Below are 26,626 nucleotides of genomic sequence, written 5' to 3'. Positions count from 1 at the left end.
TTTGAAGCACAACAATCCGCATAGCAGACTGCTCTTCTGTTAAATTGCCTAAGGCGGAAATAGTTTCGTTCACTACTGCTTCAAGGGTTCTGGTTAATCTACGTATTAGCTTACTATTAGTGACTGTACCTATATAGGGAAAGAAACCTTTATTGAAATCTGTGTATTTTTCCCATGCTGTTTCAGTGTAATCGACAATTGGGAGATCTCTCTGCTGTCTATTGTGTACTAAATGGGTATTTCTATGATAATCAGGAGGGGCTAGGAAAACAGGTGGTAGAAGGAATGCTATGTAACAGGTACCATCCCAATCTAAGGGTAGACGTATATATGCGGTCTGGCCACATATAAAGTAGGAATGACGAGAAGCTCTGAATGTAGACTTGCCTTGATCACTGAATTTTATCACAGTGGTGCATTTACTATGGCCCATGTGTATGGAACCATTCTTTCTTACACATAATTCCCCTTTTACTGGGAATACTGACATGGCGGGCAAGATTGGTGTAGCTTCAGATTCAACGTTCAGGATCATAAGGTTAAGTGTAAAATTACCTAATCCATATACTTCATTTTCTAGATCAGTTCCTGTTCTTTTGGGAAGTCCCTCCTTGTTAGGGTAGCAGACTTTAAGCAAAACTAAGTTCAGGTTTCCCCATACCCAGTTGTCTTGATAAACTGCGGAATTTGAATCTAGGGAATTAATCAAACTAAACCATGCTCCACAGGAGCCATTGTGTGTGAACGGATAGGGAAAGAGGGGCAAAACTCCCTTATAGTTCTGATAGGGAGGGAGTCGGCCACATATCCAACAATTTGTGGCATTGCTGGTCTGATGGGAATGATGTAACATACTAATGAATGTATTGTTGCGCAGCGCAAATCTATAGGACAACTCATGCGGAGGTAATTCGCTAAAAGAATGTTCTGCAGTTACATTGTAAGCACGCTTAAGAATAGGGTAATACATGTGCAATAGTATGCTGACAATGATGATCAGAAGACTTAGAAAAAACAAAATTAATAATGTTACTGTGCAGTGACTACGAAGTGATTTACAATACGCATGCTTTTTAAGCTGCATCTGATGATTTCTTTCTCTATTCCGGTCTAGAGGATACATGTCAGAGACGAATTCAACCGATTCACCTTGGAGAGGACTTAAACAATCAAATTGTCTGACTTACTAGACCTTAATTTTAGTTTGTACAGTTCTGAGTTTGTCTGCTCAACCAAGGGGAGCTTTGAGTCTGTCTGTGAGGGAATACAGGGTTGAGTATTCACACTGGATGGTAGTCCATAAAAGTTTTTGATATGACTCGAGTGCAACCACCCTTTCCGTCCCTCGATCTTTACGGCTGTCCTTGTAGTCAGTAGAACCAACTTCGGTGACTTCCACCTAGGATCCAATTGGGTCTTCCGGTCAAAATTCCTGACTAAAACCAGGTCCCCAGGAACCACGTCATGGGGCTTCACCTCAGTATTATCGGGAAAAGCTGCGGTTACCTGTGAAAGACAAGATTGTAGTGCAGACATCAAGGAAGCCAGGTAATCTGTCAGCATATTACAGTCAACATCAGTGATTTTGCGAGGAATAGGCGTCCCCCACATATTTGGTGGTCTACCAAAGATCACCTCGTACGGGGATAGCCCTGTTCGAGAATGTGCTACCATTCTCATGTAAAAGAGCGCAACTGGTAAGGCTACTATCCAATCGACTCCTTTTTCTCTACATATTTTGGACAATCTAATTTTCAGAGTTTGATTATGACGTTCCACGAGACCTGCCGCCTCGGGATGTCGGACACAGTGGAATTTCCATTGATAGCCTAATAAAAGGGAAACGTGTTTCATTAGTTCGGATGAGAACGGCTGGCCATTATCTGAGTAGACAACACGTGGTAAACCGTACCGTGGGAAGAATTCTCGAACTAACTGTTTGGCAGTAGTCGGGGCAGTGTAATCTGAAACTGGGTATGCTTCTGTCCAACGGGAAAGAGCACATACAACTACGAGAACATATTTGAATCCTCGACATCGTTCCATCTGGATATAATCCATCTGGAGGACTTCAAAAGCATGATCGGGAGTTTGAAATCCACCCTGCTCTACGGGGATGCTTTTACCTGGATTAAACTGACAACATATCATACAGGTACGAACTTTTTGTTTAGCTGCGGCTCGTAAATGTTTGTTGAACCAAATGTGCTGAATGCTGTCTAGCATAGCTTTTTCTCCTAGGTGCGCCGGACTATGTATTGTGTTAATGATGACTTGAACCATTGAGTCGGGAAGAAACCATATAGATTTTTCCTTCGTCATCCATCCTTGATCCGTTTGGATCCCTCCTAATTCAGTCCATTTCTTTATTTCTTCTGGTGTAGCATGTGTCTGTATGTCAATTACATCAAGGGCGGGATCCTTAACTGTCATGCAATGTGTTGGTGTCGGAACTATTGTCTTTGTCATGTCAGTTGTGTGAGTCTGATTCTGAGCAGTCTGTTTAGCTATTCTGTCAGCTAGGTCATTACCCTGAGAAATAATATCGGTAACTTTTGTGTGGGCTTTGCATTTCATAATCGATATTGCAGGAGGTAGATGAATCGCGTCTAATAGGGCTTGAATGAGGGGTCCGTGTTGGATGTGGGCACCGTGAGAAGTTAAATAACCTCTCTCTCGCCACAGTACGCCGAAGTCATGGACGACTCCGAATGCATAACGTGAATCTGTGTATATGTTGACTTTTTTATTTGTGGCTTGAATACAGGCTTGTGTCAGAGCGGTGAGCTCTGCTGCTTGAGCTGACAAAGTGTTAATACAATTTGTTTCAATGACTTCAGTGTCTGTTGTGACTGCGTAAGCGGCCACTAACTCTCCTGTACTTGTTCTCATACATGACCCATCTACATATAATGTCAAGTCTGGATCTGACAAAGGGATGTCTGTCAAGTCTTGTCTGGGTTTCGTCGTGATAGTAATGACTTCGACACAATCATGTGCCAATGGATCTGTTCCGCCTACTGGTAACAGTGTGGCAGGATTTAACGTATTACAACGTCTGATTTCTATATGTGGCTGAAACAATGTTAATTCGTAACCGGTGAGTCTCGCTATAGTCAAGTGTTGTGTTTGTGTGCGGTTCAAAAGAACCTCTACTGCGTGTGGTACTTGTACTGTCAATTGGTGTCCTAACACTATGGCATCGCTTTGTCTGATTGCTAAAGCTGTTACTGCCACTGATTTCAGGCACGCTGGAAGAGCCTGAGCTACTGGATCTAATGTACTAGAGAAATAAGCACATGGTTTGTGTGATCCTGCTTGTTCCTGAGTGAGTACTGACAAGGCAGTACCTTCGCGTTCTGTAACAAAGAGTGTAAACTGTTTACTGTAACATGGTGTTGCTAGGACAGGTGCTTGGCATAAAGCTTTCTTTAACCCCTTCCCTGCTCATGACGGAACCGTTCCGTCATGAGCCACGGTTGGCGTGTGCTCATGACGGAACGGTTCCGTCATGACAATCCTGTCGGCGGCCGCTCCGCCTGCGCGGCGCTGTTTCCCCGCCTGTGTGGGGCGACAACGCAAATGGGCGGAGTCATGACGGAACCGTTCCGTCATGAGCACAGCTCAACTGTGGCTCATGACGGAGCGGCTCCGTCATGAGCACAGGCCCACCGCGCTGCCCCCCTGCCCCCCCCAGCGCTGCAGCGGAATGTCCGCAGCAGCGAAGGGGTTAAGCTTTCAAAGGCATGTGTATGTTCTTGAGTCCAAGGGAGGACAGTCGATGTGGCTGCCTCCTGTGTTGTCAACTGGATGAGTGGTTTTGCTAGAAATGCATATTGAGGGATCCACTGCCTACAGTATGAAGTGAGGCCTATAAACGCCCGCACCTCCTTTTGTGTCTTGGGTGGTGGCATGTTAGCAATTAACTGGATGCGGTCGGGTGTAAGCTGCCTTCCCTCCTTGGACAGCGAGTGCCCAAGGTAAACAACTCGCTGGACACAGAATTGCAGCTTAGAAGGGGACACCTTGTGCCCCTTGTCGGCCAGACATTTCAAAACCGTCAGTGACGCTGTCTCACATTCAGGTTCACTTCGGGCGGTGATCAGCAGATCATCGACATATTGAAGCAAGGCAGTGTTAACTGGCATGTGGATACTGTCAAGTTCTCGTTTCAGTGCTTGGCTATAGATGCTGGGGCTTTCTGTAAATCCTTGAGGTGCGCGTGTGAATTTAAAACTTCGTCCATTTAAACTGAAACCGAACAGATATTGACTTTCCGGATCGATTGGGACACTAAAGAAAGCATTCTTGAGATCAATTACAGTGAAAAACGTTGCTTCTGAGTCAATAGCTGTGAGTAATGAAGAGATATCTGGAACCACAGGGTATTGTGGTACAATACATTTATTTAATTCGCGCAGATCAACAACTAATCGATATACTGGTGGTGCTTTTGGATCCGTTCTTTTAAGAATCGGAATTATCGGGGAATTACATACATTGGAGTCTGTTTCGACAACCACTCCTTGTGCAATGAGCTCGTCAATGATTTGCAGTAAAGCCACTACAGCATCTGGTGGTAACTTGTATTGTCGCATTCGTGGTAGTACTATTCCTGTTTTCAGTGTGACTCGATATGGGGTAATGTTCATGCAACCAACATCAGTGGGGCCTTGTGCCCATAAATGTGTAGGTAAATTCTGCAGTCGGTGATCCATGTCTCTGGACACGTAGTGACCTTTAAAGTCACGTAAAAATAGTCGTACTCCTTCCGGAGAACAACATATTATGGCTCCTAGAGCTTTCAATGTTTTTATGCCTAACAAGTTTTCTGGACATGATTTAGTAAGCAATAAATCTGTAGTACGTGTCAATGGACCGACTGTAAGTGGAAGAGGTTGTGTTACATCATTAATTATGGGTTTTCCTGAGAATCCAAGGGAAATATTTTGTGAGCCTGAGAGGGGTGCCCCTGGAACTTCACTGCGTCTTATAGTTGTTCTGCTTGCCCCTGTATCAAGTAAAAACTTTCTGTCTTCCCCTAATAGTTCACTATGTACATAAGGTCCCTCTTGGTCTACAGGAACCTCAATAAGGGGTAAGCCAACTTCCCTCTCTAGGCTATCTCATGAGTATCGCTGATAATCGGGATAATCTGTTTGTGCGTACTGATACATCTGTTGTGTAGTTGCTTGTGTTGCAGCAATAGGCTGCGCTTGTGGTGGTGCTACGATCTGTTGTGGAGCTGCCTGTTGCGGAGCTAGTTGTTGCGGAGCTAACCTAGGTTGTGCATGCTGAGGGATTTGTTGTTGATTCTGATCCTGTCTAGGTGGACGTGGTCTTTCCTGCGTTCTACCTGTGGCAATATTATGTTTCAGGACTGGACAATCGTGTATATAATGACCTGGTTGTTTACAATAGTTGCATGTCCCTTTCGCAGGACCTGCGGAATCACCCTTTTGATGACCATCGGCTGGAACTGACTGTGCAACAAGCATTTTCATTTTTGTATCTTTCATACGTCTTTGTTCGTGTTCTTGTTCTTCTCTAATTCTATTGTGGTGATATTGTAACATCTGTAACATCTGTGATGGGGTATTACCTTGCCAGGTACTTTCGAATTTCAATACTCTATTCTTGACTTGTAGCAGAGAATTTTCAACTAATTTTGTCACAAAGAGATGTGGATATGACTCACTACTGGCTTTTATGCCACTATTTATACTAAAACATTTTTCAAATCGGGAATAGAAATCACTAGTGTCTTCATCTGGCTTCTGTTTACAGGCTGAGATTGCACCCCAGTCTTCCTTTTTCGTAGTTAATAAACGTGGCAGTACCTGTATTAGTAATCCTGCTAGTGCTGTAGTCTTTTCCCCAAGCCCTGCTCCTGCAGCTCGGGCCTTTTCTTCGTTTTCTAATGCTGTCCAATCTATCTTTTGGTCTCCCACCTCCCATTCCTTTTCTTTGAGTTTCTCATAAACACCGGCGGGTAATAGGACCTTTAATATTTTCATAATGTCGGGGTAGGTATACTCTCCCATGAGTAACAAGTCTTTTATCTCACGGTGGAAACCTGCTGGGTCCTTGTCATGGCTGGGTACTACTTTCTTCATTTCTAATAATTCCAGTTTAGTTATAGGCGTGTACACAAATACGCGTGTAAAATTATCGCCTGCACCTCTGATTGGGTGCACTTCGCGTAACGGGTTCTGTCTATCTATGTGATACATTTTTCTTCCCATAATGGGAACTGGAACGTGTTCTGGGCATACGAAATTTAAATATTGGTTTCGGGATTCTAGAATTTCCTTAATCAAATCAGTACCTGACCCTCTCCATATATTCGTGAGTAGTTCTGTCAATATGTCAGGTAAGGGTCCTGGATCGGAGTGTTGGCTTTTATATAATATAAGGAGGTGTTGAATCATGTATATACTAGCTAAACGCTGTTCGTATGGGTCAAGATTCAGAAACGTGTGTGCAAGTACATCATCATTGTATTCGCCGGGACTGTCAGCCCATTGTACTGCTGACCTGACTAATTCTTGTTCGTCCATGGAATCGAGCATGTGGTACCCCCTTCGATCTCGGAGTAATTTATCAGCGGCTTGGAATAGGTGTTCAGGGGATTTTGTATTTAACATAGGGTTTGGAAAATGTCTATTATATTCTGGACGTATTGGACGTATTGGGTCGTTAAAACCTCTGGTATTATTATGGGATCTTCCTCTACCTACATAAGCTATCGTTTCTAATTGCTCTGATTCTTGCTCCTCCTCTTCTTCTGATTCTACTCTGTCTGTTTCTCGTCTTTCTTTATGTATTCGTTCTACTTCCTTGCGGATCTTTCGACACTTGGCGATTATACACGCCTGTCTATCATGTTTCTCTTCTGATATGTTCTGACCCCATTTGGCAAGTCTTTGCATGGTATCGTGATCTGCCCCAGGTCTGTCTTGATTCCTAATTACACAATTTATGAAAAAACGTAATAGTTGTCTTTGGACATCCACTTTCTGGTATTCCATAGCTTCGTTAATACTTTCTGGACCTTGCCCTGTTTGGACAAAGCGATATATTTCGTCTAGGTGTTCACCCATTCCTGGTATTGTCATTAAATATAATGTAGCTCGTCTTATACGTAGTGATGATATGAGCAATTTATCCTGTCTACCTGGTACTGGGTCGTATCTACAATCCACAAGCTGTTCTTTAAACATGTCGGATGTCGCTAGTTGGGGTGTACGTTGGAGTGCTAAATCTCTAAGGGTCTGTTTATTTCGCGGCGGTGTGGCAAACATGTCTGTCGTACCTCCTGTAGCACCTTCTGAGGTGCTAGGCACGAAAGGATTCGTTGGGCGTAGGATAGAGATTGTAGATGCGGGAAAAACTGTAGAAACGGACGGACCTGTGGGAACTTGTGTAGGAGTTTGTAGTTGCGGGGATACAGACGAATGCTCTTGGTGTTGAACACCATCGGCAAGCGGTGTGGGTGGTATGGCATTAGCATACTCGGGAGCTGCGTCATCTAAGTAGGAGGAAAGGAAAACGTCCTTTGCTGTTTTGGGATGTGTTTTGGGATGTGCTTTTATCGGGAGCAATGGAGGAGTTAAGTTTTTTGGTATTTCCTGGGTAGCCTTAGGTAACCCTTCGGCCAGAAGTGGATACATACCATTTATAAGAGCGTTTCTTTGTCTATCTACTTGTTCTGATTTTACTCGGGTACCTTCCTCAAGTAATAAATTTTCTCGGGTTTTATTTGAATTCTCTCTACCTTTCTCTTCCTGTCTGAGTGCTTTTTCTGTACGTCTATATGATTCTTTACGCCATAATTCAATGGCATCTTTCTGTGACTGTCTGGCTTTCTTTTTCCATAATTCTTCTTCTACTCTCATGATGCAATCTGCATCCCAGGTCCCCGCTGCGGGCCATCTCTGACTCTCTGGTAATTCTTTGGTGTAGTCCACCCATAAATCAAGAAATAATACGGCATCTAGGCCATGCTTATGATACATAAAGTACCCTGGAGTGTCCCTAGGTGGGATGGGAACAGCTTCTTCGAGTACACCTTTTCTAGTTTTGATCTGTCTTAGTTTCGAAAAGAGCGGCATTTTTTAGACCTTATTACTAGAACACACTTTATACAAGGAACACAATAATGAACAGTCATTCACACCACAATGTATAGAACGTATTTAAAACATTTAACACTTAACAGTTTTACGAACAATGATAACTAATAGAAAACTAGTTACTGACATAATACTGACACTAGATAATACTTATTTATACTTATTTATATGCAAAACATACTATATATACTGCTAAACAGTACAGATACACTGCTAAAACAGTGCAGACCGGATTTGTGTACCCAAACCCGTCTTGACCGGCACAGACTATGTGCACGTTAAATGCCTCCCCGGTAATGGTACTCACCGGGTAGCTCGGAACGGAAGGCCTCGGAACGGAACTGAAACTGGACCGGACTGGACTCGACTCGACTGGACTCGGAACTTCGGAACCTGGTGGGACTCTGTATACCTCGGATCTTGCTCTCTCAGCTAGGCTCTGGTCGGGATACTTCGCACTTCTCACCGCCTCGTCTGGGTGTTGATCGCAGCCTCAGTCGTCCCCGCTTGGCCGGAGGGAGATACAGGAAATCCTGCAGGTACGCGTTTTTGTCCGTTCAGCTGTGGCAGGAGACCGGGCCTGCAACGCACCGCCGGCGCGTGAGATGAGAAAGTGTCCCTGTTCGGGCGCCAATTTGTGTGGTAAATATTTCGTTACCGGTACTATTTTTTATGCGGTAAAGTCTATTAAGAATAACTCAGTAAATATAAGAGGCAGAATCCGTGGTATTAGAGGTTTTAAAAGGCTTTATTCCTATACAAAGGAATACAATTCGAATTGTAGGCATTCTATTCCATCACCACGAAAGTTCAGGAAGGAAGGGCATACATTATTGACAGATAGGCAGTTTTATAGAAAATACATTACAGTGAAACAGATGCAAGAGGCGTAACAGCTGATAGTATAGATAAAAGGTGCATACGTAACTAATAGAGGCGGTGTATGGGCGTGATTTAATAAACGTCATCATACATGATGTCACAAGTGGGTGGATCCATAAGAGAATCCTGCAATGTCAGCAGAAATAGTTGGCAGAGATGCGCGCGCAGCCGCATGACGTGTGATTGACGTGCAACTAGAGGGTGAAGGGGACTTGACATTTAGCTCTACATGTGGAGACAGAAGTCTGGGGGTCATGTCAACCTAATCCCAAATCATATCTAATATCCTATGTTTAAAGAACTGTGTTATCCAAAAGGAGAGGTCTCTAGGATAGAATCTATTCTATACTGACTGTTAGTGCGTGTACAAGCGTCTAAGTGTCTACACTAGATGCGAGGGGGTAGGAATATTCCATGGTAACGGGGCTATGAATTACTTGCATGAGGACAACGAGGCCTGGCCCTTTGCACGGTAGCTGGAGGAATGTTTACCTAAACTGCTAGACAGGAATGCATCGGATGAGGAGCGGAGGAGATAATCTTGAAGGTGAAATACAGTTTTTGGCAGGCGACGGGCTGGATCAGGCACCGTTAGCCGCGCAGGGAGTAGGACAAAGTTCATGGATACAGATGCAGGCTCAGACTGGAGCTTTCAGAGGCAGAAGGCAGGAAAAGGCTTGATGACAGAATTCGGGCCTACTCGCCAAAGTCTGTAAAATGTGGAAAGTGAATCACATAAAGTCGGTGGCCTTTCATACTTAGGAAAGGAATATCTGACCCATTCATGGCGGATCTGAAAGAGGACATGTTGACGGTGGACGCACATATATTTGCGTCTTCAAAACTGGAGCAGGAGGGAACTTACATGTACTTATAGCATGCACATGGAGCCGTTGGGGTCTACGATAGGGGACATAACTGATCACAAAATTCCGATTTCCTCACTCTATCCGTTCTGGTGATGTAAAATTAGTGAAAAAGCTGGTCTACGAGAAAGCTGACATTATTAGAGGCTATCCAAATATGACAGGCAGCCTAGCAAGTGCCTTTCTGCTTCACAAATCTGTAAGCAAGGCGAAAGAGTTTAGACTTTATACGTCCTGCCCACACACAATAATTTTTTGCTTGTTTTACAATTTAGATTTGGGATATTCCCAGTAGCCGCTTTTACCGCCAATGTTTTTACTGTAAAACTTCCATGGAAACGGACGAACGACTGCTATTTTTTTGTGTTTCCTTTAGGCTAAAGCTAGAAGTAGGTGGTAAGTGCCCGATGTCTTAGCCTAGCAGTCAGTGGAGACGCTTATAGAATCTGTAAAAGGGACACGTCAATGTTAGTAGTTGTCAAATTCTTGTACATAGCTGGGACAATGAGACAAAGAGCATTAGCAAAACCCCCAAGCTGAGCTTTCTATGACAGCTGGTAAAATATTTATTAATGGAATATATATATATATTGCCCAAGCACTCTCAGGTATACCATCCGGCTATTTGAAGGGAATAACCACACGTAGATGCTCTTCGGTTAGCACTTCTTCTGACTTGACTCGTTTCTCGGCTGTTGCCGCTTTCTCAAAGGTCGATGCAAAATGACACTCGCAGGCAGTTTCCAATAATCACCATTTTATTGCAAGCTCTTCCCTGAGTGGGCCGCGCTTAGTGCACGACTGGCATTGTGGGAATCGTAGTCCCTTGGGAAACATGAATTTCACCTTTAGTAGGTCCTGCAAGCTGTCAACATTTAACAAGCATATTGTACCCACAATGGGCCCCAGAGTCACACGTTGGTTGATTAAGTCCCAAATTCCTGCACCGCATTCGGTCTCGATACAGTTCAGACCCGCGGCCTCCTTAACATTATCAGGATGTTGCTGCCCCTCACAGGACTGCCGTGCAAAATGTAAACCGCAAATTGCCCAAAAGCTTGTAGGGGCGCACTCTCAGGAATTTTACCATCCGGCTATTTGAAGGAAATAACCACACGTAGATGCTCTTCGGTTAGCACTTCTTCTGACCTGACTCGTTTCTCGGCTGTCGAATTTAGAATGCATTTTGTCTTGCTTTGTATTCACAAGTACGGATGTTCATAAGCATTATCAATGAATATTTGACAGTACTAAGATGCCCGAAATGTTTTTGAGTGAAATTCAATGTAGAATATTTTTGTCCTTTCACTATGTTCATTGCACTAAAGAAATAAAAAAGATACTGTTACTGCGTGACCAAGGCGAAAGCTGAAACGCGTTGCTGGTGCAGTCAGTATTATTTGCACTGCATTTCTAAGGTGTCCTGGCATTTTTTCACAAACAACGAAAATTGGGTGTTATATATTGCAGGGTGCCGATACCCTGAGCGAGGACCGCCCTAACAGACAGCCTCTACCAATATCGGGCTCTGTACACATAATAATGGTTCAGGAGGCTGACCACTGAACAGGACGCTGTGGCCGTTGCATTTGGAACCTCGATTTGGATTTGGTTAAGAGAAAATCAAAACCGCCGTATGTTTATGGTAACGACGGGAGAATACCGGCATACCTACAATAGCTGCTGGTGGTGATCGGTAAGGGCGAGTGGTGAACCGGGCGGAAGCTCTGCGTCCCGAGGGTCCGACATACCTTGTTGTTGTTCAACACGGTGGTTTGCTGGTAAACTCAGGACGCGATTCCGGTCCGGGTTTTGCTTTGCCGAACTGCTTCCAGCATGTCACGAAGTGAAGGGAGCCGTCGAAGAAAAGGAGGATTGATGATGCTTCAAGACGGCATTGGAAGTGCGGTAAAAGTTTAAGAAGCTTAAAAATTCCCATATCCTGCAATTTTGGATATCATTGGTGATTCGCATAATATACGTTTTGAATTGTTATTTGTTGTGAGTGGCTGCGCGGTGGAACGGACAAATCTGAACGCGCTGCACACAACAATTATAGGACTCCCAATAGAACCGCAACAATAACAACAACCTTAAAGGAAAGAGGGAAGAGAAAAAATAAGAAGGTTGGTGTGTTCAATCCTATAAATGCCTTATGGTTTGTGGACATTGGAGTGAATAACCGTGGCATTTTGATGATAAATGTGGGACTTGAGCACAGGATTTTGTTCTGTCAAAGTGCGAATCAACATATGTTAAATCTTTATTCAAGCTATTTATGGTCATATTATTACAAGATTGCTAGGGATAGGAGGATAATTAAATCAAATCATTATTGACATGGCTGCAGCTTTGGAGGCTAAACGCAAAAATACAGCAGACAAATTATTTTTTGCAATATCAGAGGACAGTGGCAATATTTTGAATACACGTACTACAATAACGGAGGAAATTAAAAAACAATCATTGTTTAATCATCTTGAGAAACTTCATAGAAAAGACCTCGCCAAATGGTGGGAAGCGGAGTTGTTACAGAGGTACATAGAAGTGGCACGTGTACCTCGTGGCCTACGCATCTTCACCATACCAACATATGAGGTCCCCGATCCAGAGATGTTGGAAGAGTGGTCCAACAACTCAAATGCCTGCTCAATTACTATGCTACGAATCTTGGTGAAATATGCGTTAAGGGATCGTAGTAAGTTGTTGGCAGAGATAGATTCATTACTTGTAACATTGGCTACATTAACAACACAAGAGGCAATTGATGCATTTATGAAAGATTTGGTTATCAAAATGGAGAAATTAGAGGAGGAAATTACAGCCAAAAAACAACGAAAATTCCTCAGGGATTATAAAGATTATCAAGCAGGTCGCACCCTAACCTTTCATAGGAAATACGATCACCTGTTTGAAAAAGGAGGAAGTGTACCAATTAATCCCAGCGTGGCATCAAGAAGTATTGAGGTATCAGAGAGTGATATCTCGGATGGCAATCTCTCTGATGCACCTACTTCGGCTCTTAATCAAGTTCAACAAAAGAAGCCACATTTTTTATTGCAATTTCAAATGATGAATCAGGGAAGGACAGAACAGCAGCACGAGCCAAGTGCACAGAGAGGGAGAGGGCGAGGAGGCTGAGGAAGAACCAGAGGAATAAGAAAGCCAAACAGCGGAGGAAAGCAAGATACAACAATCCCAGTGGGAATGATGACAAGGGGAAAACAGGCGTCGAAATGACAGTAGTTAACCTTTCATCACGAACACTGACGGTGGAAGAAACTCAACTTCTGGGATTAGGTTTGTCCTTTTGCCCTACTATGAATTTGAATTATGCTCAAACAAGAATTGATTTGTTTTATTTCTCTCGTAAGCTAAAATTGAGAAGTGGTTTGATACTAAATGTAAGTTGACTGGTTGTGAAACTGAAGCCATTGCTCTGAGTAATCTTAATATTGATGATGTTGAAATCTTGAACATTTTGGCTTCTCAGCATTAACAAATTGAAACAAATGATATAACTAGCAATGCACAAGAGTTTGATATTAATACAAACATAAATCCAGGCAGTGGGTTCAAGCCCAAATCGGTATTTTTGCCACAAATAGAATGTGATGCCATTGATGTGTTCGAAAGAGGGGTGTTAGCTGATCTTAAGAGGATACGACACAAAAAAACTCAATTTTGTAAGAAGAATTTAAACCCAGAGCAGATCAGGGCATTAGAGAACTTAAAACAGGACAACAACATAGTAATACGCCAGTCCGACAAAGGCGGCAATGTTGTGTTACAGGATAAACAAGCTTACCTAATGGAGGGTTATAGACAGCTGACCAATGAAGTTTGTTACAGTGTTTCAGACAGGAAAGTCATAGCCATATCTAATATGGAATATGGAGAGTTGCTTGTGGATTGGAGATAGCGAGGATTATTGGAATGGGAGGAGAATAATTATCTTAGGTGCCCATTTCCTCGTATCCCCATACTCTACCTTTTGCCGAAACTTCATAAGGACCGAGTGAACCCTCCGGAGAGACCTATTGTTTCTTCGATTGGATCCTTATTGGAAAATACTTCCCGTTTTATTGACCATTATCTTAGACCATTTGTGGTCAGCTTACCAACTTATTTGAGGGATACAACTCATTTTTTGACAATCATTGATGGCATCCATTGGGAACCTAATCACATCTTGGTTACCCTTGATGTATGCAATCTATACACAAGCATTCATCATGAATTTGGTTTAAAAGCAGTCAGACACTATTTGAAAACTCGTTCGACTTCATTATGGTCACATTCTGAAATAATTCTGGCTATGATTCAATTCTGCTTGACAAATAATTTTTTCATGTTTGATGATGTCATTTACCGGCAGTCATAGGGCACAGCGATGGGAACCTGCTTCGCCCCCAGCTACGCCAATTTGGTGATGGGCTGGTGGGAGGAGCAGGTAGTGTCATCAATCCCAGATTTGATCGCTGTGCCCTGTGGGTCCGGTTTGTTGACGATATTTTCATCATATGGAATGGTGATGTTGAATCAGCCAAAAGGTTGATTATTAAACTTAATGATAACCAGTACAACATCGCTTTGACGGAACATATAAGTGAGACTGAAATGTAATGTTTGGATGTGATGGTACATATTGTGGACAATACCATACAGACACAACTGTTTCGAAAGATTACTGCAGGTAATAGTATTCTGAATGCTGCGAGTGCTCATCCTCGGAAACTCATTTATAGTATCCCTTATGGAGAACTATTACGCGCTAAACGTAATTGTAGTTCAGAAAGTTACTACACAAATGAGAAAGAAATAATGGTCCAGCATTTTAAAGCAAGAGGATAAAATAATGGAACTATATCAGAGGCATGAAACAGAGTGGAATCAGTAACTCGCACAGAACTCTTACATCCAAACAATCGTCAAACCGATGCTGAAACATTGAGGTTTATTACCACTTACTCGGGGCAAGCTCAAGATATTCGCCAAATACTTAAAAAGAACTGGCATGTCTTGCTAACTGATGTTAATCTTCAAAAACATCTTCGCAGTTGTCCACAGATTACCTTTCAAAAAAGCAAATCACTTCGAGATGAAATATGCCCTAATTATGTGACTAGCAAGGGTGAGAAGATTTGCACTAGCCGATTGGGCTTTCGTTGCTGTAAAAAATGCAAGGTGTGCAGCAATAGTATTGATTGCACTACACTCATCGTAGCTACCATTGAGAAGGAATTTAAAATTAAAAAAGCCCTAACATGTGATACCACATATTGCATTTATGCATTGATTTGTCCTTGCAACAAGGCCTATATCGGCAGTACAATTCATTGTGCAAAGAAACGAGTATTGGAACATGTCAGAGCGATACGACATAACAATAGGCAATATCCAGTCGCCCGACATTTCTTTGAACATCATTTTCAAGACGAAAAACTTTTGAGAATGGTAGTCATTGATGCGGTTCCAATCAAGGCAAGGGGTGGAAATAGACAACTGGCATTACGCCAGCTAGAATCTAGATATATTATTGATCTGGAAACTATGACCCCTTTGGGATTGAATTCAAGCGAAGAGCTAGCGGTGCATCTCCGTTATTAAATAAATTGGCAATGTGGCTATCTTTAATTTGTATATAAATATGGCAAATTAATTATAAAGCAAAAAGGAAAGAAAAGCCCTTTTTATTGTTACTGTAATTATTGCTGAAAATTGTCTGCTTTTTAACAGTTTTATTATCACTAAAATTTCTTTTTTTCACATTTTAGGTGAGGTGTATTTCTCTCAAAATTCAGGCCAGACATTTGAAAACAGTACTGTGGAAATAAATGCCCATTGGGGTGGAATCGTTTGTTGAGCATGTGTATGAGAAGTATACATACAGGATTCATTGGCCCACTGGGGCTAGAATGCATTTTGTCTTGCTTTGTATTTACAAGTACGGATGTTCATAAGCATTATCAATGAATATTTGACAGTACTAAGATGGCGGAAATGTTTTTGAGTGAAATTCAATGTAGAATATTTTTGTCCTTTCACTATGTTCATTGCACCAAAGAAATAAAAAAGATACTGTTACTGCGTGACCCTCAGCGTGACCAAGGCGAAAGCTGAAACGCGTTGCTTGTGCAGTCAGTATTATTTGCACTGCATTTCTAAGGTGTCCTGGCACTTTTTCACAAACAACGAAAATTGGGAGTTATATATTGCAGGGTGCCGATACCCTGAGCGAGGACCGCCCTAACAGACAGCCTCTACCAATATCGGGCTCTGTAAACACACATATATATATATATTCACACACGCACACACACACACACACACACACACACACTTTTTAACCACTTTTAATGCTGATACCCTGCAGGTTTTTATGCTGAATGTTTTAGATTTTTTTTGTGATTGCTTTATGTATTTTGATGATGAAATATTATATTTCGACCACAATAAACTTGAAAATAAATTAATTACTAAGGCCTCCTATTGGGTCTAACTCTCGCAAGACAAAAGTCAGAAAACTCAAATTCAAAAATAAATGTTAAAAAATAAAAAGTTAGAAAAAAGTAGGAAGTCCAACACCATTGGGAATAAATTTAAAATGGAGATGGAGGAAGGTTAGTGTTAAATATACGTTGGGGTCAAAGGTTATGTTAATGGTGTGTATTAAGAGTATGGTTAGAGTTTGTTGCAGGGCTACGGAAAGGGTTATAAATATGGTTAGGGTTATGTATACTGTTGGAGACACGGTTAAGGTTTATGATGGGTTAACTTAGGGATGGCTAAAATAAACTTATTTTTAAAATCTAGGTTTTTTCACTTTTTAATTTTGTAGTTTGAAGTTAGATGTGCATGCTCAAACGGGCATTTGAAAAAAACATTAATGGTTAGAAAAGGAGAACATTATGAAAACAAAACATTGACATTAGTCTATCAACCACAGTCTACTTATGACTTCAATTAAAACAGCAAAGCCAAATGGCAGATGATCGAGGAAAGTTATAGTCTGCATCCTACCTCATATCAAGGCAATAACACTCAAATTATATATAGATACATAACTAAGTATACTCACAATGTCTTCTATAATTTCTTTAATTGCTGCTACAGTTAAAATGAACAAAAGTGGTACCAATGTTGTATAACGCCCTGTAGGTGATACATCGGGAATTTGCTGCAAGACAAAAAAACACATTTTAGATATCATCTTATAATACAGAACAATTATGGCTACTGGAAATGTTATCAAGAGAGTCAATGAAAAAAGTTTGGGATGTTTTTAGTGTGTTAGGAAAATATAGTCCGAACAGTTCTGCTTTTACATGTTAACATGTTAAATTAGTATTTTAACTTTTCAAATGTTTTCACCTGAAGGTAATTATTACTCAAAAACGCATGGTGATTAATATTCAACAGAATCGAACGTCCTATCTGTATTCCAATTAAATCAAGATCCTACCAAGCAAACAGGTATTATTTGTGTCTAATGCATGCAGACAGACACAGCATTCTCTCTGTCTCGCTCTCTCTGACGGACAAGTTACTTACCATCGGAAACGCATTATCTGGTATGGACATGATCTAGCCACAGATTCTTTTGACGGGTTGGATCCAGAAGATTTTTCTTCCAGTTATACCCTTGCGGGCCGGTAGCTGGCATCAATCTGCTCCGCATGATGTCGTCTTCGTGGTCACCTTGACATAGTGATACCCCTGATTCTGTGACCACTGGAACTTCAAGTTTCACTGCAGAGCCCACATATGCCACCTTGCATGTGTCACAAGCTGAATGCAGGAAGCCAAGAAGCCCAGCAGCCTCAGTCATTCTCACTGAAATTCAGGATAGAGGCTGAAACATCGGTATCATAGCCTGAATATCCAGGACTCGCTGTTCGGGAGGATAGACTCGAAACTGCACTGTGTCCAGAACAACTCCTTAGAAAAGGAGCATCTTGGAGGGAGTCAGGTGTGTATTCGGCATGTTGATAGAGAGAGAACCCCAGCGAATGCAGGACTTTCTCCATAGTCTGGAGGCTGGAGATGGCAGCCTGGGGCGCACTCGCCTTTATCAGCCAGCCGTCGCAATAAGGGAAGACTAACACCCCTGATCTGCAATCACCACCATCACCTTGGTGAACACCTGAGGGGCACTGGAAAGGCCAAAGGAGAGCACGGAGAACTGAAAGTGCTCGTGGCCTGCCATAAACCACAGGCAGCATTGATGGTAAGGCAGGACGGGAATGTGAAAATAGGCGTCCAGGCGTGGCGTCTAACAGCCACTGTTGTTGAAATGTATCTGCCCATGTATCTGCCCAGTGAGTCGGTCGTGTCGAGCCCATAACGGATGGCGAACTTTGCTGCATATCTCCCGTCTGACACCGCTTGGGAGAGGATGGCACGGGTCTCCTCCAGAACCTGTGGCAGCCCTTATGAAACAGTTTCCCACAAAATGTGGGAATAACGGTTAAATAAGCAAGAGGTGTTCACCGACCACAATGCAAGGCTGAAGGAAGAAAACATTTTCTTAATTCAACTAACCAGCCTCTTGGATTACCTATCCGAGGGTGCAGAAGGCAACACATCTTGAGAGGTAGAGGCTTGGCCCACCAAATTCTTATGGGTAGGGTAGTTAGTGAGGAAAGCTGGGTCACCCGGTGCAGGACGATGGCAGCGGGCAATTGTCCTATTCACAGGAGCCCCTGTGCTGGGTTTGGACCAAGTGCCAAGTAGGACATCAATTAAGGCCTCGTTGAAAAGCAGCGAGGGTTTCGATGAGGAGATACCAGGCTGCAGGACCTCCATCAAGATGTTTGTCTTGACTGCCACAGAAGGGAGCTCATTGCCCAGGACCTCAAGTGCCCTTCGCACCCCTATAAAGGTATGATGCTCCATCCTCCATAACCACGGTAGGGGGAGAAAGCAGGCCAGAATCTGTAGAGGTATCCAGTCCGCTGGCCTCACCAATTCCTCACACCAGTCCAAGTCATGGTAAGGCTGGTCTTGTAAAGGGTCCATCGACCCCTCCCAATCTTCCTCCATTCCTAGCCCTTCAGAATAGGGATGTGGAAACGACCCAGAACCTAAGGGTTCTATTGGCGCCGATACAGCTACAGATCGTTGGGGATAAGAATGGGGCTGGCACAGCCGGCACTGGGGAAAGTCGCAAAGGTACAACCGGTGTTGGTCCGGAACCATGGGGGGGTGGGGGGGGGGGGGAACATCGCTGCCGGGACTGGAACCACTGGCGCGTAATCCGATGGAGCCCCCTCTGAGCCTCAGCGGCCCGAAGGTGCACCGGTAGGGTCATGCAGCACACATATGAGGCACATGGCATCATAAAACTCCTTGAGCTAAGCGGTGGTCGCTGCGGCTCCTGGAAAGGCTGAAAAGCATGGAGCCTACCCAGGCGCATGTTCCGAGGAACAAGGCCTAGAAGCCAAGCCTTCATCAGGTCGGCCGACGGTCTGGGAGAAGTCGAAGCATGCTTCAACGTCTTAGGTTTCTTGTGCTTCTTACCTGACTCACTTGAAGACTTTGAATGGGAGGACAAATACATGGGGCTCCCGGAGCGGTGCCCAGAACTTCCTCTCAAGCAGGACCGTGAACGAGACCTCATAGGCAAACAACACAGTGCAGCATGCAACAAGCACCTTTAGGGACCGCTTCCTCAAAGCTTTGTGAGCCACAGCCCGGCAGTCGGAGCACGACTTTGAGTCGTGGTTGCACTCCAGGCACCAAAGAAAAACAAAGTGTAGATCCATCACTGACATGGCGCGGTGGCAGGCGCCACATGGCTTGAATCCAGAAGCCTTGGAAACCTACACACCCAAAAACATTCAACAAAACTTAAAAAAAAGCCTGTCAAAAAGTGACGGAGGGTAGCTCTCCTCTGGGATCTGCGCAGGCTGGCGCAGAAAGAAAAGAACGGACGTCAGTGCGCCGAGGTGGTGCCTATATAGGTGATGCGGACTTCACAACGGTGGAGACGTTGCCGATGACATCATGCAGAGCCAATCAATGACACCTACCGGGACGCACGGGTATTACTCGAACAAAAAATATTTCCGATCCAGTGTGACGCTTGGGAAATTCGAAGGTAAGGAATTTGTGGCTAGATGTCTCAATCAGATATAGTTGACACGACATATGCAGACACAGCAACATATTAATCAACATCATACACTTACCGACTCCCATGCAGAGACAAACAGTAAACAAGCAGCAATGCACACAAAAATAAATATTAGTAAAGATGCACAGAGACCAGCTAACATGTTATGATATGTTAGTTGCTTCTGGAGCACTATATATTCCTCTACAGTCGCCTCAAACATGTAGGGTAATAGGTAAGTGACTGGAGGTAACAAGAGACAGTGTATGAAAAAGATTTTGGGAAAAATAATTTTCAAAAATAAATTCTTCTATCTTTCTCCAAAGAACCAATGTTAGCTAGCCAACTTGAGGGGGTGCGATCAGCAATGAAAGGGCAGAAATGGCTGGAGCAAAAGAATAACGAAGCAGACATCAACGGCGGGAGAGCATCGAAGCTCAATTAGCGGAAACAATGCCCCCATTTGTTCATAAATTTGATAATTTTCTCACTCTTGGAGATTTAAAGAGTATTGGATACCACACATGCAACGGGACATACCCTTAATTTACTCTTTACCAAAATAAGGGACTCAGCAGTTCTTCTTATTTTGTCCAAATACCATTTAATAAAGATTTCAGCTATTTTTCACTGTTGTCCGTTGATTCCTGCCGAAGAACTGCAGAGGCATAATTTTAATAATGCAAGCCATATTAATGCTACCCAGTTCACTTCACCCATGTTGAAAGCTTGCTCATCCTTCTGCGCATGAGCAGTCCACTTCAGATACCTTTTTTTATTTTAATTTGGCACTAGATCTTAAAGTGAAAAAAAACAATAAAATCTATCTAGCCTCACTCCTCAACCTATTCTTGAACCCTTCCCATCCGAAATAGAAGAGCCCAATCGAACATCAATTACTCCCCTGGTTTCATCTGAACTTATAATACACACTGTGGGGGAACCCATGTATAAGGTTAGCTCAAGGTGTCCTGAAGACCCTTGCCCTTATTTATTTTCACCATTGTCACTATACTTAACCTATTGTTAACAGAGCGTTCTAACAGATTTCTTTGTTCACCTGAATACAATGACTGGAATAAAGCACAGGTGCTCCCCTTGCTGAAGAACTACGGGACGGATCCCTTAAACATAGCAAACTATTGCCTGATTTCTTTACACCATGCTAACACTGGATGAGGGCAAATTGATGTTCTTTCTTTCGTGTTCTTTCTTTCTTTCGTTCTCTCTCTCCCTCTCTTCCTCCCTCTCTCCTTTCACACTGTTTATCACATGCCATCCTGATAACACAGCAGCACAAGATTACCCTATAGAGACCTGGAAGTGGCTTCTGTCCTTCCTGTCATGCAGGACACAATTAATCCACATACACCCCTTCAAGTTGGATCCTGCATCCATTACCTGTGCCATCCCCCAAGAATGGTCTTTGAGCCAGGCACGTTTCAACATCTTTAACAATTACTGACAGCTATTTTAAGTGCCACGGGCATTGATATAGTATCCTACGCTGACAATACACAATTATTTGTACTGAATGGAAAATATGGAAGCTATAAGATGCAACCTTGTGGACTGCTTGTAGTTCTTTGCCACATGGATGTAGGAAGATTGTTTCATACTGAACAGGGATAAGACAGAGGTGATCCTGTTTGGCAAAGATGACTATTTGGAAAAAAACTGGTAGCCCAGCACACTCCGCCCCATCCCAATTCCTAAGAAATTGGCTAGGAACCAGGGCATTATAGTTGATAATACACAGTCCATGAAAGACCAGGTGACTGCCGTTTGCGGAACCTGTTATGGAATCCTGGGTCTACTTCGCAGGATTTTCAGCTGGTTACTGATACAGTGCTGTATAAACATCATTCAGGCTCTCATCACTAACAACCTGGATTATGGGAATTCCCTGTATGTGGGCATGCCGGGCTATTTGTTATCATGCTTGCACACCATCCAAATTACAGCCGCCCACATGACCAATAATCCTTCAAGCAGATCACCCTCTTCCTCCACTCTAAAGCCTATTCATAGGCTGCCAATGAGTCATCTTTAAACACTCTATGTAACAGGGCCCAATTACTTGCGTAGTAGATATACCCTTTTGCAGATTATCTAGGTCTCTCAGATTAGCCAAGCATACCCCCATCCATACATGGCACATTCATTGGTCACGGTGGTGGTCGCTCCTTTGCTCACTTTGCTGCCCTTCACTCAAGCCCCCTTCCCATGAAAATGCATCTAACATCGAGCCTCCCATTGTTCAGAAAGGGTCTTTAAACCTGGCTCTTCATTTTTTTTGCAGTATATATTTCTACCCCACCATGTAGTTTCATTCTCTGACCTTGACCAGCTGCACCAGGATATCCCTTTGGGAATGTGTTGGAGCTATACAAATCATATGAGCAAAACATAACATAACAAGGAGTTGGACCACGATGGCACAACAGACACATATACAGCACTCACAACGTACAGTCAAACAGCATGAAAACCAGCGCACACAGGTGAATCTACGGAATGAAAAAATGATAGGACAGCTAGATGCTGGACGAATGGATGCAAACTTTATGTCCCGAGACAGTTTTAAGCCAGGCACAGCGGCGCTACATCTATCGTGCACCTGTGGAGTAGCTTGGAAAAAAAGATTCCTGGCCCTCAGGATGGGTGTGATGGCTTTTTTCGCAAAATCCTGCTCCTTCAGGTGAATGGCCTTTCTTGCAACATCTACCAGATTGGCGCCGCTCAAACGACAATACAATGAGCAGGGAGTGTGGGTGTACTACGGAGACAATTGAGCACATGGTGTGCATTTGCCCTGCCTTACTCAACGATCGAGGGATGCTGCCACGGGGCGAATGGAATAAACTTGGTGTTCGCTCCTGCGCCAAGCCATCTTAGCAGCCATGAACCCAGAGAACCCGATGCTCAATATCCGGTTCACCAAGTTCGTCACGAGAGCAGCAAAAAGGTTAAAGGAGTGGCAGTGCCAGTAACCAAATCTCCATCTTACTGCACTGGGTCGCCTCCCACTTTTCAATGCAGTCAGACGCCACCTTTTTTCTCTGGATCAACATGGCTGCCCACTTCACTTCACGGCCTGTGTTTCTTTAGCCGAGACTCCAGAGTCTCTTCCCTTCTCCATGCAGGGACCATACTCCTTTTTAGATAGAGCCTTAAAGTGAGCAGATCAGACAGTTGGACTTTTCTGGACTTGCGCCTTGCCCGTTTTTTCTGTGGTTTAACGGTCTGGCTCCTCTTCAGCAATGAGATGATTCTGCCGCTCATGGCACATCATCTTTTACTGAAATCACGTCAGGAAAATTACAAACAATTAAATCCGGTACCCTCTTGGCTCTATGTAATTATGCTCCGTGAAACATTTTAACTTTTGTATTACCGAATCTCTTTTTTAGAACTTTTTTTTAATCAGTGTTTGCTTATTGTAAAGATTTTAATTAATCGAACTATAACATTTCTTATATGTTATGTTCCTTTAATCTTTGTAGAAAAACTCAAATCAGAGCTAGAGGAAGTAGTTCTGGTAATGCATATTCAATCGTTGGCCTCTCATTTGAGATATCGCATACAAGTGGTGCTAGGATATATACTCGCCTTCCTGACCATCCAATGCTTGGCATCTCTGAAGTAATTAGTGTGCTCTGCACGTCCACCTCATCGTTGGCTCTTTGGTATAATCATACGAACATACCACTGCACACCATTTCTTGAATACTAACAGATAACACACCTCGGTTTGTCAGATCCTCCACGAAGCCCCGCACAGTGTATCCAGTTCAGGGCTTTCTGTTTATAAAGCATTCTTTTGTAGTGTTCTTTTGAATTATTTTCCTGTGCTAAACATACATTTGGTATTTATGACATTAGTATTCAACATATTCAGTATGAAATATAAACCTGCTTTCTATTTAACTGAAAATTGTTTGGGATTCGGCAACAAGATATCAAGCAAGTAAGCGCTGTGTATTCTATCTATTTTTTTTTTTAAACGTACATTTTCTTTGGTGACAATAAATGTTACTAATGGAAATAACGCGCAAAGCCCTACTTTGAAAACGAGGATATGTCGCTGACAGACAGCTGGCGCTAAAATAAGCGAATTGTCACAGCAAACGTCTTTTCTCTGTACAGACTACAATTTCTCTAGGTCAACGAGCACAAATTACCAATGTACTCAAATGGGAGATAAAATATTTTCTGTGGTTCGGAGAACATGGTGGGCTGCGGTCCTCGTGCATAGTTTCGTCAAATTGTGGGCTATGGCAGTGAATAAGCGGTTTTACAAAGCGCTTGGCAACAAACGCTCAAATGAAATGTCTACCGTATTTTGCCTATTCATTATTTAACATAATAAAACCAAGTCCTTACAATCCCTCAAAATTAGAAGTACAATATTCGCCTAATACACAGGATTAAAAAAAAATGTACTACATGCCTCTACTTATAGTAAATGTGCAGGATTCGCTGTTTGGGTGGGTCACTCCTAATGAGGCCACAAACACCTATCACAATTATCTCCATTCACAAAATGAAATGTGGCAGACCCAGCTTAGGGGCAGTCTACGGATCCTTTCATCCGGGACTAAAATCTTAAACTGTACAAGTCTTAAACTGATTTGGATATCAACTCTACTAACCTGCATGAGGGCCTCATCCCAATCTAGGTCTGCCCCCCTCAGAGCCTGCTACACATCATTCCCTCAAGCCCCAAAAATAATGTAACATGTTGCATGGCAAAGCCCTATATATAATAGGTGCTGTACCAAGTGTCAATTGATCAGAACATGCATGTCTTTTCATTCTAAGAAGGCAGGAAATGTTGGGACTCAAATAAAAACAGTCTCCTTATCTTGCGCCTTCTAGCCATGCTTCCGACTGGGTTTCTCTTCAGTGCCCAGATTTTGGGTTGGAAAGTTCCAGGGAAGACAGGTGTACTGGGCCCCAATTGTAACAAATGAGATATGTTGCTGCTGGTGTCACAGTACAGCGGAGCCCCTAACTGGGAGCCAAGTCCCCCTTTCTAGCAGCTGACTCTCGGGATAGTAAGGCAGCACAGTCCATTGCTTACTCAAAGAATGCACTGTGGGCAAGAGACTCCGCACTCTACAACACAACAAACACGCACTAAACCACTGTATGGACAGTGCTTTCGCTTATAAAATGAAAAAGACCATGGCAGGTTGAAATGCCTATAGTGACACCCTCTAATGGTTCTTGTAGGAGAGTAGGGTCTGCTATCCTATGGTCACCCCAAATTTTTGCTTTTTGCTTCACTGGTTTTTGACATATTGAGGCTGTGGGCCTGCCAATCAGACCCCCAGCCTGCTGTTCTCTCTACTAAATTTACACTATGCACCATAGGTGCATAACCAATTGGAAGTGGATCACCCTGTGAGCCCCTGTACCAGTGTACACTAGGTACCCAGGGCATTGGTGTATCTAAGGCCTACCAGGGGCTGAAGCATGTATTGTGCCACCCCTGGCCTGGCCTAACAAATTTGACACAACTGGCTGATCACTCAGCTGGGGTAAGTTGGTGTAACCACCTCTTACTTAGGTGTAGTATACCTATACCTAACCTTAAATGGGACACATGTTAACCTATAAGTCACTCCTATGGCAGGCCTTGACAATCCTGAAGGCAGAGTGCTTGGTTCCATGTGAGATGGTGCTCTGGCATGAGCTGAGCCTGTCTGCAGTGGTCGGAACCACTTCCTTCTACTGTTTCCAGATATCGTCATACCATATACTCTTAAGTGCATTATGAACCTCGCGGTTAAATGCTAACTTTGGTTTGGCTTTATCAAAACATGTCGAGTAAGGTGTCATACGAATTGGAATACTAACCCCTCGCCAATTCTGGCGACGGGGTTAGCATTCCACCCTTCTAGAGGGACACGACATGTACAGTACCTGAAACCCGGGTAAAATCAGACATAGCCTCAGCTCCACAAAATGGATGCTGCCACCACAGACACAAGTCTGCCCTCCTGCTGCTGGGAGTCCTTCCAGCTTGGGAGGTGTGGGCAAAGGGTTTCCTGCCAGGGGAGGTGCATGCACCACCCCAGGCAGGATTTTGTGTATTGGTCAGGTAGGGCTTGAATAGAATGAGACATGCCTGAGGCTCACAAGGAGCCTCGGTGCATATGCCAGTTCAAACCGGTCCTGGGGCACACCAGCCCTGGACCTGGGGCGAGCTGGACAAAGGATTGGGGGTGTAACCACCCCCCCCTTCCTGGTCCCACCCATAGGGAGGGACCTAGCAGGTAGTCCGGCCCCTAGAATCCGAATAAAGGTAGGAGCTGTGTCCTAAGACTTTAGACATCCTGGAATCAACTTGAAACCAAGAAGAAGACGGGAACTTCGACGCTCTGCCGCACAGAGGACTGAAGCCAATCTCCCCTGTGGTCAGGGAGTGACCACCTTGCTAACGCAAGCACCATCCAGCGAATCAACGTCTGCTTTGCCGCCGCCGGAGCCCGAGCCCAGAGACTGACAAGACCTGGACCTCCAGACCTCTCACCGCCCGATCCACAGTCCCTGAAAAGAGGAGACCCGTGGAGGCATCGAGACACGTGGAGCCAGCCATCTTGAAACGACCACGACAA

The 26,626-nt window shown here is 43.6% G+C and overlaps 1 protein-coding gene across 4 annotated transcripts in view; it reads right to left on the bottom strand.

Moving 5' to 3' along the window:
* ATP8A1 (ATPase phospholipid transporting 8A1) overlaps nucleotides 1-26,626 on the bottom strand; it is a 1,017,459-nt gene that overhangs the window by 851,522 nt on the left and 139,311 nt on the right. For all 4 annotated transcript variants that reach the window (XM_085642166.1, XM_085642168.1, XM_085642167.1 and 1 more), the window contains exon 4: nucleotides 16,965-17,063. In XM_085642166.1, coding sequence (XP_085498292.1) covers nucleotides 16,965-17,063 — 99 coding nt within the window. The remainder of the gene's footprint in view (nucleotides 1-16,964; nucleotides 17,064-26,626) is intronic.

This window comes from Triturus cristatus, chromosome 2_2 (genome assembly GCF_964204655.1).
Source record: "Triturus cristatus chromosome 2_2, aTriCri1.1, whole genome shotgun sequence".
In the NCBI taxonomy this organism is placed as follows: Eukaryota; Metazoa; Chordata; class Amphibia; order Caudata; family Salamandridae; genus Triturus; species Triturus cristatus.
Note: the sequence above shows the minus strand (reverse complement) of the source record. Positions and strands in the feature narration are given on the sequence as shown.